Here is a 16785-nt window from a genome sequence, read left to right on the forward strand (position 1 = left end):
CAGTATCTCATCCACACTGTTAGATTACATCATAGAGACGATGGAGCAGAGCCCATGAAGAGAAAAAGGTAGCAGAAAAGGTAAACAATTAACAAGTCAATAACACAGTAGAAAACAAAGGGGGAGTCTATATACAATGTGTGCAAAAGGCATGAGGAGGTAGGCAAATAATTACAATTTTGCAGATTAACACTGGAGTGATGAATGATCAGATGGTCATGTACAGGTAGAGATATTGGTGTGCAAAAGAGCAGAAAAGTAAATAAATAAAAACAGTATGGGGATGAGGTAGGTGAAAAAGGGTGGGCTATTTACCAATAGACTATGTACAGCTGCAGCGATCGGTTAGCTGCTCAGATAGCTGATGTTTGAAGTTGGTGAGGGAGATAAAAGTCTCCAACTTCAGCGATTTTTGCAATTCGTTCCAGTCACAGGCAGCAGAGTACTGGAACGAAAGGCGGCCAAATGAGGTGTTGGCTTTAGGGATGATCAGTGAGATACACCTGCTGGAGCGCGTGCTACGGATGGGTGTTGCCATCGTGACCAGTGAGCTGAGATAAGGCGGAGCTTTACCTAGCATAGACTTGTAGATGACCTGGAGCCAGTGGGTCTGGCGACGAATATGTAGCGAGGGCCAGCCGACTAGAGCATACAAGTCGCAGTGGTGGGTGGTATAAGGTGCTTTAGTGACGAAACGGATGGCACTGTGATAGACTGCATCCAGTTTGCTGAGTAGAGTGTTGGAAGCCATTTTGTAGATGACATCGCCGAAGTCGAGGATCGGTAGGATAGTCAGTTTTACTAGGGTAAGCTTGGCAGCGTGAGTGAAGGAGGCTTTGTTGCGGAATAGAAAGCCAACTCTTGATTTGATTTTCGATTGGAGATGTTTGATATGAGTCTGGAAGGAGAGTTTGCAGTCTAGCCAGACACCTAGGTACTTATAGATGTCCACATATTCTAGGTCGGAACCATCCAGGGTGGTGATGCTAGTCGGGCATGCGGGTGCAGGCAGCGACCGGTTGAAAAGCATGCATTTGGTTTTACTAGCGTTTAAGAGCAGTTGGAGGCCACGGAAGGAGTGTTGTATGGCATTGAAGCTTGTTTGGAGGTTAGATAGCACAGTGTCCAAAGACGGGCCGAAGGTATATAGAATGGTGTCGTCTGCGTAGAGGTGGATCAGGGAATCGCCCGCAGCAAGAGCAACGTCATTGATATACACAGAGAAAAGAGTCAGCCCGAGAATTGAACCCTGTGGCACCCCCATAGAGACTGCCAGAGGACCAGACAGCATGCCCTCCGATTTGACGCACTGAACTCTGTCTGCAAAGTAATTGGTGAACCAGGCAAGGCAGTCATCCGAAAAACCGAGGCTCCTGAGTCTGCCGATAAGAATATGGTGATTGACAGAGTCGAAAGCCTTGGCAAGGTCGATGAAGACGGCTGCACAGTACTGTCTTTTATCGATGGCGGTTATGATATCGTTGAGTACCTTGAGTGTGGCTGAGGTGCACCCATGACCGGCTCGGAAACCAGATTGCACAGCGGAGAAGGTGCGGTGGGATTCGAGATGGTCAGTGACCTGTTTGTTGACTTGGCTTTCGAAGACCTTAGATAGGCAGGGCAGGATGGATATAGGTCTGTAACAGTTTGGGTCCAGGGTGTCTCCCCCTTTGAAGAGGGGGATGACTGCGGCAGCTTTCCAATCCTTGGGGATCTCAGACGATATGAAAGAGAGGTTGAACAGGCTGGTAATAGGGGTTGCGACAATGGTGGCAGATAGTTTCAGAAATAGAGGGTCCAGATTGTCAAGCCCAGCTGATTTGTACGGGTCCAGGTTTTGCAGCTCTTTCAGAACATCTGCTATCTGGATTTGGTTAAAGGAGAACCTGGAGAGGCTTGGGCGAGGAGCTGCGGGGGGGGCGGAGCTGTTGGCCGAGGTTGAAGTAGCCAGGCGGAAGGCATGGCCAGCCGTTGAGAAATGCTTATTGAAGTTTTCGATAATCATGGATTTATCAGTGGTGACCGTGTTACCTAGCCTCAGTGCAGTGGGCAGCTGGGAGGAGGTGCTCTTGTTCTCCATGGACTTCACGGTGTCCCAGAACTTTTTGGAGTTGGAGCTACAGGATGCAAACTTCTGCCTGAAGAAGCTGGCCTTAGCTTTCCTGACTGACTGCGTGTATTGGTTCCGGACTTCCCTGAACAGTTGCATATCACGGGGACTATTCGATGCTATTGCAGTCCGCCACAGGATGTTTTTGTGCTGGTCGAGGGCAGTCAGGTCTGGGGTGAACCAAGGGCTGTATCTGTTCTTAGTTTTGCATTTTTTGAACGGAGCATGCTTATCTAAAATGGTGAGGCCTGTGTATATGGCTTTGAGTAAGTCTTATATACGGCTTTGGGTAAGGCCTGTGTGTATATGGCTTTGGGTAAGGCCTGTGTGTATATGGCTTTGGGTAAGGCCTGTATATGGCTTTGGGTAAGGCCTGTATATGGCTTTGGGTAAGACCTGTATATGGCTTTGGGTAAGGCCTGTGTACATGGCTTTGAGTATGGCCTGTATATGGCTTTGGGTAAGGCCTGTGTATGGCTTTGGGTAAGGCCTGTGTATGGCTTTGGGTAAGGCCTGTGTATGGCTTTGGGTAAGGCCTGTATATGGCTTTGGGTAAGGCCTGTGGACAGGGCTTTGGGTAAGGCCTGTGTATACAGCTTTGAGTAAGGCTTGTGTATACGGCTTTGAGTAAGTCTTATATACGGCTTTGGGTAAGGCCTGTGTATGGCTTTGGGTAAGGCCTGTATATGGCTTTGGGTAAGGCCTGTGTACATGGCTTTGGGTAAGGCCTGTATATAGCTTTGGGTAAGGCCTGTGTATGGCTTTGGGTAAGGCCTGTGTATGGCTTTGGGTAAGGCCTGTGTATATGGCTTTGGGTAAGGCCTGTGTATATGGCTTTGGGTAAGGCCTGTATATGGCTTTGGGTAAGGCCTGTGTATTTGGCTTTGGGTATGGCCTGTGTATACAGCTTTGGATAAGGCCTGTGTATATGGCTTTGAGTAAGTCTTATATACGGCTTTGGGTAAGGCCTGTGTATACAGCTTTGAGTAAGGCTTGTGTATACGGCTTTGGGTAAGGCCTGTATATAGCTTTGGGTAAGGCCTGTGTATGGCTTTGGGTAAGGCCTGTGTATGGCTTTGGGTAAGGCCTGTGTATATGGCTTTGGGTAAGGCCTGTGTATATGGCTTTGGGTAAGGCCTGTGTATATGGCTTTGAGTAAGGCCTGTGTATATGGCTTTGAGTAAGGCCTGTGTATATAGCTTTGGGTAAGGCCTGTGTATATGGCTTTGGGTAAGGCCTGTGTATATGGCTTTGGGTAAGGCCTGTGTATATGGCTTTGGGTAAGGCCTGTGTATATGGCTTTGGGTAAGGCCTGTGTATATGGCTTTGGGTAAGGCCTGTGTATATGGCTTTGGGTAAGGCCTGTGTATATGGCTTTGGGTAAGGCCTGTGTATATGGCTTTGGGTAAGGTCTGTGTATATGGCTTTGGGTAAGGCCTGTGTATATGGCTTTGGGTAAGGCCTGTGTATATGGCTTTGGGTAAGGCTGGTATATGGCTTTGGGTAAGGCCTGTGTATATGGCTTTGGGTAAGGCCTGTGTATATGGCTTTGGGTAAGGTCCTGTGTATATGGCTTGGGTAAGGCCTGTGTATATGGCTTTGGGTAAGGCCTGTGTATATGGCTTTGGGTAAGGCCTGTGTATATGGCTTTGGGTAAGGCCTGTGTATATGGCTTTGGTAAGGCCTGTGTATATGGCTTTGGGTAAGGCCTGTGTATATGGCTTTGGGTAAGGCCTGTGTATATGGCTTTGGGTAAGGCCTGTGTATATGGCTTTGGGTAAGGCCTGTGTATATGGCTTTGGGTAAGGCCTGTGTATATGGCTTTGGGTAAGGCCTGTGTATATGGCTTTGGGTAAGGCCTGTGTATATGGCTTTGGGTAAGGCCTGTGTATATGGCTTTGGGTAAGGCCTGTGTATATGGCTTTGGGTAAGGCCTGTGTATATGGCTTTGGGTAAGGCCTGTGTATATGGCTTTGGGTAAGGCCTGTGTATATGGCTTTGGGTAAGGCCTGTATATGGATTTTGAGAGAAATAAGCTTTTGTTTACATGGAACTTTTCTGGGATCTTTTATTTCAGCTCATGAAACATGGGACCAACACTTTACATGTTGCATTTATATTTTTGTTCAGTGTACAAACAGGAACATGTTATGACATTATATATCCTCTTCAAGGCCTTAGAATGTCTGAGCAGTGTAGTCTAAGTCTAAGAGTGGTTTGGGTTAATTTAATTAATGTTTAAACTAGGACTATTTCAAGGTTGTTAAACGTTCACTTCCAGGTTAGTTAGTTTACAGCTTGTTGATGCTCTGGCCGGTTAGTCAGGACTCAGAGATGGGTCCCAGAACAGCCACAGCCTCGATCTCCACCAGACCACCCTGCAGACAGAGAGACGGAGAGACAGAGAGAGACAGAGAGAGACAGAGAGACACAGAGTCAGAGAGACAGAGAGAGAGATTAGAATCACCATTTGGAAGAGTATTACATCTTTAATATCAAGTAGATACATAATAAGTAGAGCTGTGTGGATATGGTGCTGACTCTGGGGAGGGTTAGAGCTGTGTGGATATGGTGCTGACTCTGGGGAGGGTTAGAGCTGTGTGGATATGGAGCTGACTCTGGGGAGGGTTAGAGCTGTGTGGATATGGTGCTGACTCTGGGGAGGGTTAGAGCTGTGTGGATATGGTGCTGACTCTGGGGAGGGTTAGAGCTGTGTGGATATGGTGCTGACTCTGGGGAGGGTTAGAGCTGTGTGGATATGGAGCTGACTCTGGGGAGGGTTAGAGCTGTGTGGATATGGAGCTGACTCTGGGGAGGGTTAGAGCTGTGTGGATATGGAGCTGACTCTGGGGAGAGTTAGAGCTGTGTGGATATGGAGCTGACTCTGGGGAGGGTTAGAGCTGTGTGGATATGGAGCTGACTGGGGAGGGTTAGAGCTGTGTGGATATGGTGTTGACTCTGGGGAGGGTTAGAGCTGTGTGGATATGGAGCTGACTGGGGAGGGTTAGAGCTGTGTGGATATGGTGCTGACTCTGGGGAGGGTTAGAGCTGTGTGGATATGGAGCTGACTCTGGGGAGGGTTAGAGCTGTGTGGATATGGAGCTGACTCTGGGGAGGGTTAGAGCTGTGTGGATATGGAGCTGACTCTGGGGAGGGTTAGAGCTGTGTGGATATGGAGCTGACTCTGGGGAGGGTTAGAGCTGTGTGGTTATGCTGCTTACTCTGGGGAGGGCAACAACCTGGTAGGCAGCTCTGGCAGGGAAGTTTTTGCTGAAGACTGAAAGAAAAAAAGAAAGTATATTGTACATACAATTTCCCCAAGTCATACTGAATTAAAGTAGGCCTAATTCCAAAAATGTGTATACTGAAATTACGTTTCCAAAGAAACAGGAAGTTCTAGACTCTGAATGTCAGGGAGTAGCAACAAATATACTCCTGGCTGAACACGTGACTGAAAACCTGACTGAACGCTGGTCTAGACTCTGAATGTCAGGGAGTAGCAACAAATATACTCCTGGCTGAACACGTGAATGAAAACCTGACTGAAAACCTGACTGAAAACCTGACTGAACGCTGGTCTAGACTCTGAATGTCAGGGAGTAGCAACAAATATACTCCTGGCTGAACACGTGACTGAAAACCTGACTGAAAACCTGACTGAACGCTGGTCTAGACTCTGAATGTCAGGGAGTAGCAACAAATATACTCCTGGCTGAACACGTGACTGAAAACCTGACTGAAAACCTGACTGAACGCTGGTCTAGACTCTGAATGTCAGGGAGTAGCAACAAATATACTCCTGGCTGAACACGTGACTGAAGACCTGACTGAAAACCTGACTGAACGCTGGTCTAGACTCTGAATGACAGGGAGTAGCAACAAATATACTCCTGGCTGAACACGTGACTGAAAACCTGGCTGAACGCTGGTCTAGACTCTGAATGTCAGGGAGTAGCAACAAATATACTCCTGGCTGAACACGTGACTGAAAACCTGACTGAACGCTGGTCTAGACTCTGAATGTCAGGGAGTAGCAACAAATATACTCCTGGCTGAACACGTGACTGAAAACCTGACTGAAAACCTGACTGAACGCTGATCTAGACTCTGAATGACAGGGAGTAGCCACAAATATACTCCTGGCTGAACACGTGACTGAAAACCTGACTGAACGCTGGTCTAGACTCTGAATGTCAGGGAGTAGCAACAAATATACTCCTGATTGAAAACCTGACTGAAAACCTGGCTGAACGCTGGTCTAGACTCTGAATTACAAATATACACAAATACACACCTGGCTGAAAAACTGACTGAATGCTGGTCTAAGATTCTGTCTCTTTTTACCCCACTGCTTGAGAGTACTCTTGGTAGTATTCACACTAAACTAAGGTAATGGACATGAGACGTATTCTCCAGATCATATATTAGACCTAGTACTGTGAACTTCATGGCTGATTACAGTCGTATTGGCTGTCTGGAACCGTATGGCTACAGGCTACAGACAGGACCCAGGGAGAGGGTTGAGTTTCACAGAGCTTCCTTGTATCCTCTTACACTCCGAGTCTGACACACACCAGGGTCAGTTCCACTGTGTATCGTGATGGGACACACACCAGGGTCAGTTCCACTGTGTATCGTGATGGGACACACACCAGGGTCAGTCCCACTGTGTATCGTGATGGGACACACACCAGGGGTCAGTCCCACTGTGTATCGTGATGGGACACACACCAGGGTCAGTTCCACTGTGTATCGTGATGGGACACACACCAGGGTCAGTCCCACTGTGTATCGTGATGGGACACACACCAGGGTCAGTTCCACTGTGTATCGTGATGGGACACACACCAGGGTCAGTTCCACTGTGTATCGTGATGGGACACACACCAGGGTCAGTCCCACTGTGTATCGTGATGGGACACACACCAGGGGTCAGTCCCACTGTGTATCGTGATGGGACACACACCAGGGTCAGTTCCACTGTGTATCGTGATGGGACACACACCAGGGTCAGTCCCACTGTGTATCGTGATGGGACACACACCAGGGTCAGTTCCACTGTGTATCGTGATGGGACACACACCAGGGTCAGTTCCACTGTGTATCGTGATGGGACACACACCAGGGGTCAGTCCCACTGTGTATCGTGATGGGACACACACCAGGGTCAGTTCCACTGTGTATCGTGATGGGACACACACCAGGGTCAGTCCCACTGTGTATCGTGATGGGACACACACCAGGGTCAGTTCCACTGTGTATCGTGATGGGACACACACCAGGGTCAGTTCCACTGTGTATCGTGATGGGACACACACCAGGGTCAGTCCCACTGTGTATCGTGATGGGACACACACCAGGGGTCAGTCCCACTGTGTATCGTGATGGGACACACACCAGGGTCAGTCCCACTGTGTATCGTGATGGGACACACACCAGGGTCAGTCCCACTGTGTATCGTGATGGGACACACACCAGGGTCAGTTCCACTGTGTATCGTGATGGGACACACACCAGGGGTCAGTCCCACTGTGTATCGTGATGGGACACACACCAGGGGTCAGTCCCACTGTGTATCGTGATGGGACACACACCAGTGTCAGTTCCACTGTGTATCGTGATGGGACACACACCAGGGGTCAGTCCCACTGTGTATTGTGATGGGACACACACCAGGGTCAGTTCCACTGTGTATCGTGATGGGACACACACCAGGGGTCAGTCCCACTGTGTATCGTGATGGGACACACACCAGGGTCAGTTCCACTGTGTATCGTGATGGGACACACACCAGGGTCAGTTCCACTGTGTATCGTGATGGGACACACACCAGGGTCAGTTCCACTGTGCATCGTGATAATACCCATAGAGCTGGGGTCCCATTGTGTGTCCTTTGGACAAGGAACTATGGGAAACCTAACTTAGCAAGGCAAAGACAGACAAGAGTTTAATTATAAAGGGCAGAGGTACAGCTGTGCATCAATTTGAACTATAGCAATGGATGGCCCATATGTAACTGATTACCACACGTTGTACATGCAGGACACGTTGGAGGTTTGCATATACTTAGCTGTTGTCCTTTCAGACATATATGAATGTGCTACTGAAGAATGCTGGGTCTAAAGTCAGTATTCAATATTAGGCAGTTGGCACACCGAACAAGTGGCCAACAGATCCTGAGAGAAGTGCTGTTATTCAGGGAAGAGGGCGCCATCGTGTGTACAGTTGTGGACATGCAGGACAGTCTGAAGAGGTGGATTAAACTCAAACGTTCGATGCGGACAGAGAGATAATCTCAATTGATTTCCTTGTGTGTTTTCAGTAGGAGGCGAGAGGACGTGAAGAAACAAATAAATATAATTGAGATTATCCCATAATTTGGCCCTTAGCCCCTCACATTGTCAGGTCAAGCACTTACATGTCTTATAAACATCGTTGACGTTGACAAAGTCATTCATGTCTGCCAACAGCACGGTTGTCTTGACGACTGGAAGATACAAAAGTAAGGAAGTCTGTCAGATACACATTTCAGATCTCAGGTGGTATTAATCTAATCCTTGTTTGTCTTTTACAGTTAATAAACATACATGAATTATTATTGATCTGATGATATATATTAAAAAGAGGGAGGCTTACCATTGTCATAACCACATCCAGCTGCTTTCAGGATCTCTCCCATATTGACCAGAGCCTGAGGGGTGGGGAGTGGGGGAGGAGGTGGGGGGGAGGGTGAGGGGAGGGAGCATGATATAAGAATTCCTGACTAACATGATAAGTATATAATAGTGATAAGTATATAATAGTACTATATATTTTTTTACCTCTCCCCTTCTCTCTCCACCATCTCTCTACCCTCCTCCACCATCTCTCCCTCCCCTCCACCATCTCTCACCTGTCTGACCTGATCTCCCCTCCCTCCAGCATCTCTCACCTGTCTGGCCTGAGCCTGTACCCCTCCCTCCACCAGCTCTCACCTGTCTGACCTGATCTCCCCTCCCTCCACCATCTCTCACCTGTCTGGCCTGAGCCTGTACCCCCCCCTCCACCAGCTCTCACCTGTCTGACCTGAGCCTGTACCCCTCCCTCCACCAGCTCTCACCTGTCTGACCTGACCCCCCCCCCTCCCTCCACTATCTCTCACCTGTCTGGCCTGAGCCTGTACCCCTCCCTCCACCAGCTCTCACCTGTCTGACCTGAGCCTGTACCCCTCCCTCCACCAGCTCTCACCTGTCTGACCTGAGCCTGTACCCCTCCCTCCACCAGCTCTCACCTGTCTGACCTGACCCCCCCCTCCCTCCACTATCTCTCACCTGTCTGACCTGACCCACGCCCCTCCACCATCTCTCACCTGTCTGGCCTGAGCCCCCCTCCCTCCACCATCTCTCACCTGTCTGGCCTGAGCCTGTACCCCTCCCTCCACCAGCTCTCACCTGTCTGACCTGACCCCCCCCCTCCCTCCACTATCTCTCACCTGTCTGACCTGAGCCTGTACCCCTCCCTCCACCAGCTTCCCTGAGGCCACGTCTAGCCCCAGCTGGCCGGAGATGTACATGGTCCGATCCACCACCACCGCCTGGCTGGAGCACAAACAATTGGACAGAAGTCACTCTACTAGGAAGTCCACCATGTGCAACTCAACCTGTGCTAAAGTGCTAAAAAAATAGCCCACGTTAACATATGTAACTTAAGAAACAAGGTTCATGAAATCAATAATTTGCTAGTGTCATGATGTGGCCCTCATTGGGTATTGGGAGTGCCTTCCCTCTCTCTCCCTCCTACACCCAGGTTCTGTTATCTCAGGTCGTAAATTCCTGGAGGAGACTCTCTCCCTCATGCGGTATAGAGAGAGGGTTCACAGTAGAACAAAGGAACTTCTTCTATCTCACAGAACTTGAGAACTGAACAATATCCATGTTTTGGAGAATGTGTAAACGGTCGGTGGAGAATCCAGCTACGACCGGTCCATTTTGTTTAGTGTTAGTGTTTGTGACCTCATGAGAGACAATACAGCCACATTACCACAACTCAGTTTTTAAAAGAGAGCCTCCGTTATGAGATTTGCATCTAATTATTGTATAAAATGAATGAGTAAAGATTAAACTATTTGTGTAATTATGTCATGTGATTTTAAACTGTTTAAGGGAAGAGAATCCAATTCCCTTTGGAGTTTAACTAAGTCATTGGCCCGCCCCATGAGCACAGACATCGATCTGGCATCATGGGACAGACTTTTCTGCTGTTCCGAATATAAACCCCACCTGGAGAAGCCCACTTCAGACCAATCCTACCTCGGTCAGCTGAGGGAGCTAAGGTTTGAATAGAGACCAAGTGTACCTCGATTACCGAGAGGGCTAAGGTTTGAATAGAGACCAAGTGTACCTCGATTACCGAGAGGGCTAAGGTTTGAATAGAGACCAAGTGTACCTCGATTACCGAGAGGGCTAAGGTTTGAATAGAGACCATGTATTCCTTGGTCGTCTGAGGGAGCTAAGGTTGTAATGATTGTTGAATTCCTAACCAAACCATTGGCTACACTGGTGGAAATGGTTAAACTCAGACTATCGATAGCGACAGAATAAGAGCAAATCTTCAATACTAATTACTAGTCTGCAGCTAGAATTTATGTCGACCTGGAATGCGAAGACCGACAACTGCCGAAACATCTATTCTATAAGAACATTTCTGAATGGAACTCTGAAGTAACCATTCTAACCACTAAAGACTCCAGGGACTCAAAGAGAAGTTCAGATGAACTTTCCAACAGAAAGACGGACGATTCCAACAGAGATCATGACGACACACTAAGCGTAAATATATATATATTGATTGCAATTATTCCCGAATAAGTGAGTGTTCATGTGCAATAATTATTACAATTATCAACTGTGGTGTCTCTTGTCTTTCCAAGCCTTCTCAGTCCACACCCCACAAGACATGCCATCAGAGGTCTCTTCACAGTCCCCAAGTCCAGAACAGACTACGGTAGGTGCACAGTACTACATAGAGCCATGACTAAATGGAACTCTATTCCACAACTCTCTACTCCTATAACCACTCTACTCCTATAACCTCTCTACTCCTATAACCCTCTACTCTACTCCTATAACCCTCTACTCTACTCCTATAACCCCTCAACTCTACTCCTATAACCACAACTCTCTACTCCTATAACCTCTCTACTCTCTACTTCTATAACCTCTACTCCTATAACCACTCTACTCTACTCCTATAACCTCTCTACTCCTATAACCCATCTACTCCTATAACCACTCTACTCCTATAACCACTCTACTCCTATAACCACTCTACTCCTATAACCACTCTACTCCTATAACCACAACCTCTCTACTTCTATTACCTCTACTCCTATAACCTCTCTACTCCTATAACCTCTCTACTCCTATAACCTCTCTACTCCTATAACCTCTACTCCTATAACCCTCTACTCCTAAAACCACTCTACTCCTATAACCACTCTACTCCTATAACCACAACCTCTCTACTTCTATTACCTCTACTCCTATAACCTCTCTACTCCTATAACCTCTACTCCTATAACCTCTACTCCTATAACCCTCTACTCCTATAACCCTCTACTCCTATAACCCTCTATTCTCTACTTCTATAACCTCTCTACTCCTATAACCTATCTAATCCTATAACCCTCTACCCTCTACTCCTATAACCCCTCTACTCCTATAACCCCTCTACTCCTATAACCTCTCTACTCTCTACAACCTCTCGTCTCTACAACCTCTCGTCTCTATAACCTCTAGTCCTAACCACTCCCGTAACCACTCCACTCCCGTAACCACTCCCGTAACCACTCCACTCCCGTAACCACTCCACTCCCGTAACCTCTCCACTCCCGTAACCACTCCACTCCCGTAACCACTCCACTCCCGTAACCACTCCACTCCCGTAACCACTCCACTCCCGTAACCACTCCACTCTACTCCCGTAACCACTCCACTCCCGTAACCACTCCACTCTACTCCCGTAACCACTCCACTCTACTCCCGTAACCACTCCACTCCCGTAACCACTCCACTCTACTCCCGTAACCACTCCACTCCCGTAACCACTCCACTCTACTCCCGTAACCACTCTACTCCCGTAACCACTCTACTCCCGTAACCACTCTACTCCCGTAACCACTCTACTCCCGTAACCACTCTACTCCCGTAACCACTCTACTCCCGTAACCACTCTACTCCCGTAACCACTCTACTCCCGTAACCACTCTACTCCCGTAACCACTCTACTCCCGTAACCACTCCACTCCCGTAACCACTCCACTCCCGTAACCACTCCACTCCCGTAACCACTCCACTCCCGTAACCACTCCACTCCCGTAACCACTCCACTCCCGTAACCTCTCCACTCCCGTAACCTCTCCACTCCCGTAACCACTCCACTCCCGTAACCACTCCACTCCCGTAACCACTCCCGTAACCACTCCACTCCCGTAACCACTCCACTCCCGTAACCACTCCACTCCCGTAACCACTCCACTCCCGTAACCACTCCACTCCCGTAACCACTCCACTCCCGTAACCACTCTACTCCCGTAACCTCTCCACTCCCGTAACCACTCCACTCCCGTAACCACTCCACTCCCGTAACCACTCTACTCCCGTAACCACTCCACTCCCGTAACCACTCCACTCCTATAACCTCTACTCCTATAACCTCTCCACTCATATGGATGTGTCTGCCGTGGCTGGGATCCCCCAGGTGGTGCTACGTATTGATACGAGAAGAGGTGAGTTTGTCCTCCTACATTGAACACCTAGAGAGAAGCTGTATAAAGAGTACATAATAACTTCCATGTGCCAGTGCACGGAGACTGGAATATCAATTATCCTTAAATAACCAGATTCCTTCTAGCTATTATGTTGACCATGTTATATTCAAGTAAAAGGTGACTTCTCCTTTAGCCTGTTAGGTCAACACCAAGTCACCAAATAACACATCGAACATGTTATTGTATTTCCTTTGAAGTATTATGGCTGCCCTGCATAGTTTCTGTAACAGACAACCTTAACCATTAGTTAGTGGGGTGGACCTTGATCCTCTTTTTACTATCTCTGATCATGGTAACAAACTCCTCCCCCTCCTCCTTTTATTGGCTCCTGACCACAGTTGCCAACTTTTAGTTAACAACTTTTAACTAGCCTTTTAGTAAGCAACTTTTAGCTAGCCTTTTAGTAAACAACTTTTAGCTAGCCTTTTAGTAAACAACTTAACTAGCCTTTTAGTAAGCAACTTTTAGCTAGCCTTTTAGTAAACAACTTTTAGCTAGCCTTTTAGTAAACAACTTTTAGCTAGCCTTTTAGTAAACAACTTTTAGCTAGCCTTTTAGTAAACAACTTAACTAGCCTTTTAGTAAACAACTTAACTAGCCTTTTAGTAAACAACTTTTAGCTAGCCTTTTAGTAAACAACTTTTACACTAGCCTTTTAGTTAACAACTTTTAGCTAGCCTTTTAGTAAACAACTTTTACACTAGCCTTTTAGTAAACAACTTTTACACTAGCCTTTAGTAACCTTAACTAGCTTTTAGGTAACAACTTTTAGTTGGAGACTTTTATCTCCCTCACCAACTTCAAACATCAGCTATCTGAGCGGCTAACCGATCGCTGCAGCTGTACATAGTCTATTGGTAAATAGCCCACCCTTTCTCACCTACCTCATCCCCATACTGTTTTTATTTATTTACTTTTCTGCTCTTTTGCACACCAATATCTCTACCTGTACATGACCATCTGATCATTCATCACTCCAGTGTTAATCTGCAAAATTGTAATTATTTGCCTACCTCCTCATGCCTTTTGCACACATTGTATATAGACTCCCCCTTTGGTTTCTACTGTGTTATTGACTTGTTAATTGTTTACTCCATGTGTAACTCTTTGTTGTCTGCTCACACTGCTATGCTTTATCTTGGCCAGGTCGCAGTTGCAAATGAGAACTTGTTCTCAACTAGCCTACCTGGTTAAATAAAGGTGTTCTCAACTAGCCTACCTGGTTAAATAAAGGTGTTCTCAACTAGCCTACCTGGTTAAATAAAAGTGAAATAAAAAAAAAAACTTAACTAGCTTTTAGGTAACAACTTTTTGGTATTTTCTTATTCTCTTATGCTGTCATGATTATGTAATTTGTTGTGTAATTGTGAAATGCAGCACTCCTATGCAAAACAACCTTGGGCTCAATGGGACTCCCTGCTAAAATGGAGATTCAAAACATAACATTGTTTCTAACCTACTTTATATAGTCATATCAGGTGTTTGATCTACTTATTCATGAGTTTATGAAACACAGTCCATAGCGATGTAGATAAGCCATGCACTAAGTTGCATTCTAAAGATTCACCACAAAACACATTGATGAATGATTAGTAAAATATAGGTGAGGCCTACCTGTAAATCCCCTGCCTTATAGGTGCTTTAGGAGTATAAGGAAAGAGTTTCTGAACAGCAGCCATCGTGTCCAGAGTAAACTACAGTCACAGACGTCAGCTTGGGACAAAGTTAAGTGAACCGCTGTTCAGGAAAACCTTTGACTCGACAAACACTGCTGGGGCAAAGTATCTGCTGTGGCTGGCATCACGCTAGCGGTGCTACAAGCTAGGGGCGGAGGCGGCCATTTCCCTTTATACAAGGTCAAGTGCTTTGGCTGGTGGAAAAGTGCAAGAGAAATCCAAATCACTAGTGCAGGATGACTTCTATGAGTGTCCATGTGCAAGTGTACGGATTGGAGACTAGGATAACTCCCTGCCTTATTGGGGCTTTTGGAGTGTGAGGCCAATACCACCGAATAGCAGCCATCGTGTTAATATCAGCAGCCATCGTGTTACAATTAGCAGCCATCGTGTTAACATTAGCAGCCATCGTGTTAACATTAGCAGCCATCGTGTTAACATTATCAGCCATCGTGTTAACATTATCAGCCATCGTGTTAATATTAGCAGCCATCGTGTTAACTTTAGCAGCCATCGTGTTATAATCAGCAGCCATCGTGTTAACTTTAGCAGCCATCGTGTTAATATCAGCAGCCATCGTGTTAACATTAGCAGCCATCGTGTTAACATTAGCAGCCATCGTGTTAACATTATCAGCCATCGTGTTAACATTATCAGCCGTCGTGTTAGCATTAGCAGCCATCGTGTTAGCATTAGCAGCCATCGTGTTAACACTAGCAGCCATCGTGTTAATATCAGCAGCCATCGTGTTAACATTAGCAGCCATCGTGTTAACATTAGCAGCCATCGTGTTAATATCAGCCATCGTGTTAGCATTATCAGCCATCGTGTTAGCATTAGCAGCCATCGTGTTATTAGCAGCCATCGTGTTAATATCAGCCATCGTGTTAACATTAGCAGCCATCGTGTTAACATTAGCAGCCATCGTGTTAATATTATCAGCCATCGTGTTAACATCAGCAGCCATCGTGTTAATATTAGCAGCCATCGTGTTAGCATTAGCAGCCATCGTGTTAGCATTAGCAGCCATCGTGTTATTAGCAGCCATCGTGTTAATATCAGCCATCGTGTTAACATTAGCAGATATCATGTTAATATCAGCCATCGTGTTAATATTATCAGCCATCGTGTTAACATCAGCAGCCATCGTGTTAATATTAGCAGCCATTGTGTTAACATCAGCAGCCATCGTGTTAATATTAGCAGCCATCGTGTTAATATTAGCAGCCATCGTGTTAATATCAGCCATCGTGTTAATATCAGCAGCCATCGTGTTAATATTATCAGCCATCGTGTTAATATTATCAGCCATCGTGTTAATATTATCAGCCATCGTGTTAACATCAGCAGCCATCGTGTTAATATTAGCAGCCATCGTGTTAGCATTAGCAGCCATCGTGTTAGCATTAGCAGCCATCGTGTTAGCATTAGCAGCCATCGTGTTAATGTCAGCCATCGTGTTAACATTAGCAGATATCATGTTAATATCAGCCATCGTGTTAATATTAGCAGCCATCGTGTTAACATCAGCAGCCATCGTGTTAATATTAGCAGCCATCGTGTTAACATCAGCAGCCATCGTGTTAACATTAGCAGCCATCGTGTTAATATTAGCAGCCATCGTGTTAATATCAGCCATTGTGTTAATATCAGCAGCCATCGTGTTAATATCAGCCACCGTGTTAATATCAGCCATCGTGTTAATATTATCAGCCATCGTGTTAATATTATCAGCCATCGTGTTAATATTATCAGCCATCGTGTTAACATCAGCAGCCATCGTGTTAACATCAGCAGCCATCGTGTTAATATTAGCAGCCATCGTGTTAATATTATCAGCCATCGTGTTAATATTATCAGCCATCGTGTTAATATTATCAGCCATCGTGTTAATATCAGCAGCCATCGTGTTAATATCAGCAGCCATCGTGTTAATATTAGCAGCCATCGTGTTAATATTAGCAGCCATCGTGTTAATATTAGCAGCCATCGTGTTAACATTATCATCCATCGTGTTAATATTAGCAGCCATCGTGTTAATATTAGCCATCGTGCTAACATTAGCAGCCATGGTGGTAATATCAGCAGCCATCGTGTTAATATTAGCCATCGTGCTAACATTAGCAGCCATGGTGGTAATATCAGCCTAGCCCTTGACTACAGTCACAGAAGTGAGCTCATGACAGAGTGAA

At 46.4% G+C, this 16785-nt stretch overlaps 1 protein-coding gene across 2 annotated transcripts; it reads right to left on the minus strand.

Moving 5' to 3' along the window:
• Positions 1 to 4160: 4160 nt before the first annotated feature.
• On the minus strand, positions 4161 to 14729 carry rida (reactive intermediate imine deaminase A homolog). 2 transcript variants are annotated; one of them, XM_031789160.1, is made up of 6 exons: positions 14532 to 14729; positions 9591 to 9687; positions 8747 to 8801; positions 8529 to 8597; positions 5332 to 5387; positions 4161 to 4488 (listed from the first exon to the last, which is right to left on the minus strand). In XM_031789160.1, exons 1-6 carry the CDS (start codon positions 14594 to 14596, stop codon positions 4432 to 4434), a joined length of 399 nt encoding a protein of 132 aa, XP_031645020.1. In that variant the 5' UTR covers positions 14597 to 14729; the 3' UTR covers positions 4161 to 4431. The 2 variants fall into 2 exon arrangements, with proteins under 2 accessions (XP_031645020.1, XP_031645019.1); XM_031789159.1 differs by having other exon boundaries at positions 9582 to 9687; positions 14532 to 14725.
• Between the last annotated feature and the right edge of the window lie 2056 nt (positions 14730 to 16785).

The sequence above is a fragment of the Oncorhynchus kisutch genome, linkage group LG14, assembly GCF_002021735.2.
Source record: "Oncorhynchus kisutch isolate 150728-3 linkage group LG14, Okis_V2, whole genome shotgun sequence".
Taxonomy (NCBI): domain Eukaryota; kingdom Metazoa; phylum Chordata; class Actinopteri; order Salmoniformes; family Salmonidae; genus Oncorhynchus; species Oncorhynchus kisutch.

What these genes read in the sequence shown, in the direction of transcription:
- rida (XM_031789159.1), bottom strand. Translation starts at nt 14,596, where the DNA reads ATGGCTGCTGTTCAGAAACTCTTTCCTTATACTCCTAAAGCACCTATA. An exon ending in TACAGGCTCAGGTCAGACAG is followed by an intron (nt 8,802 to 9,581) that starts GTGAGAGATAGT and finishes CCCACCCCTCAG; the next exon opens with GCTCTGGTCAATATGGGAGA. An exon ending in CAACGATGTTTATAAGACAT is followed by an intron (nt 5,388 to 8,528) that starts GTAAGTGCTTGA and finishes TTTTTCTTTCAG; the next exon opens with TCTTCAGCAAAAACTTCCCT.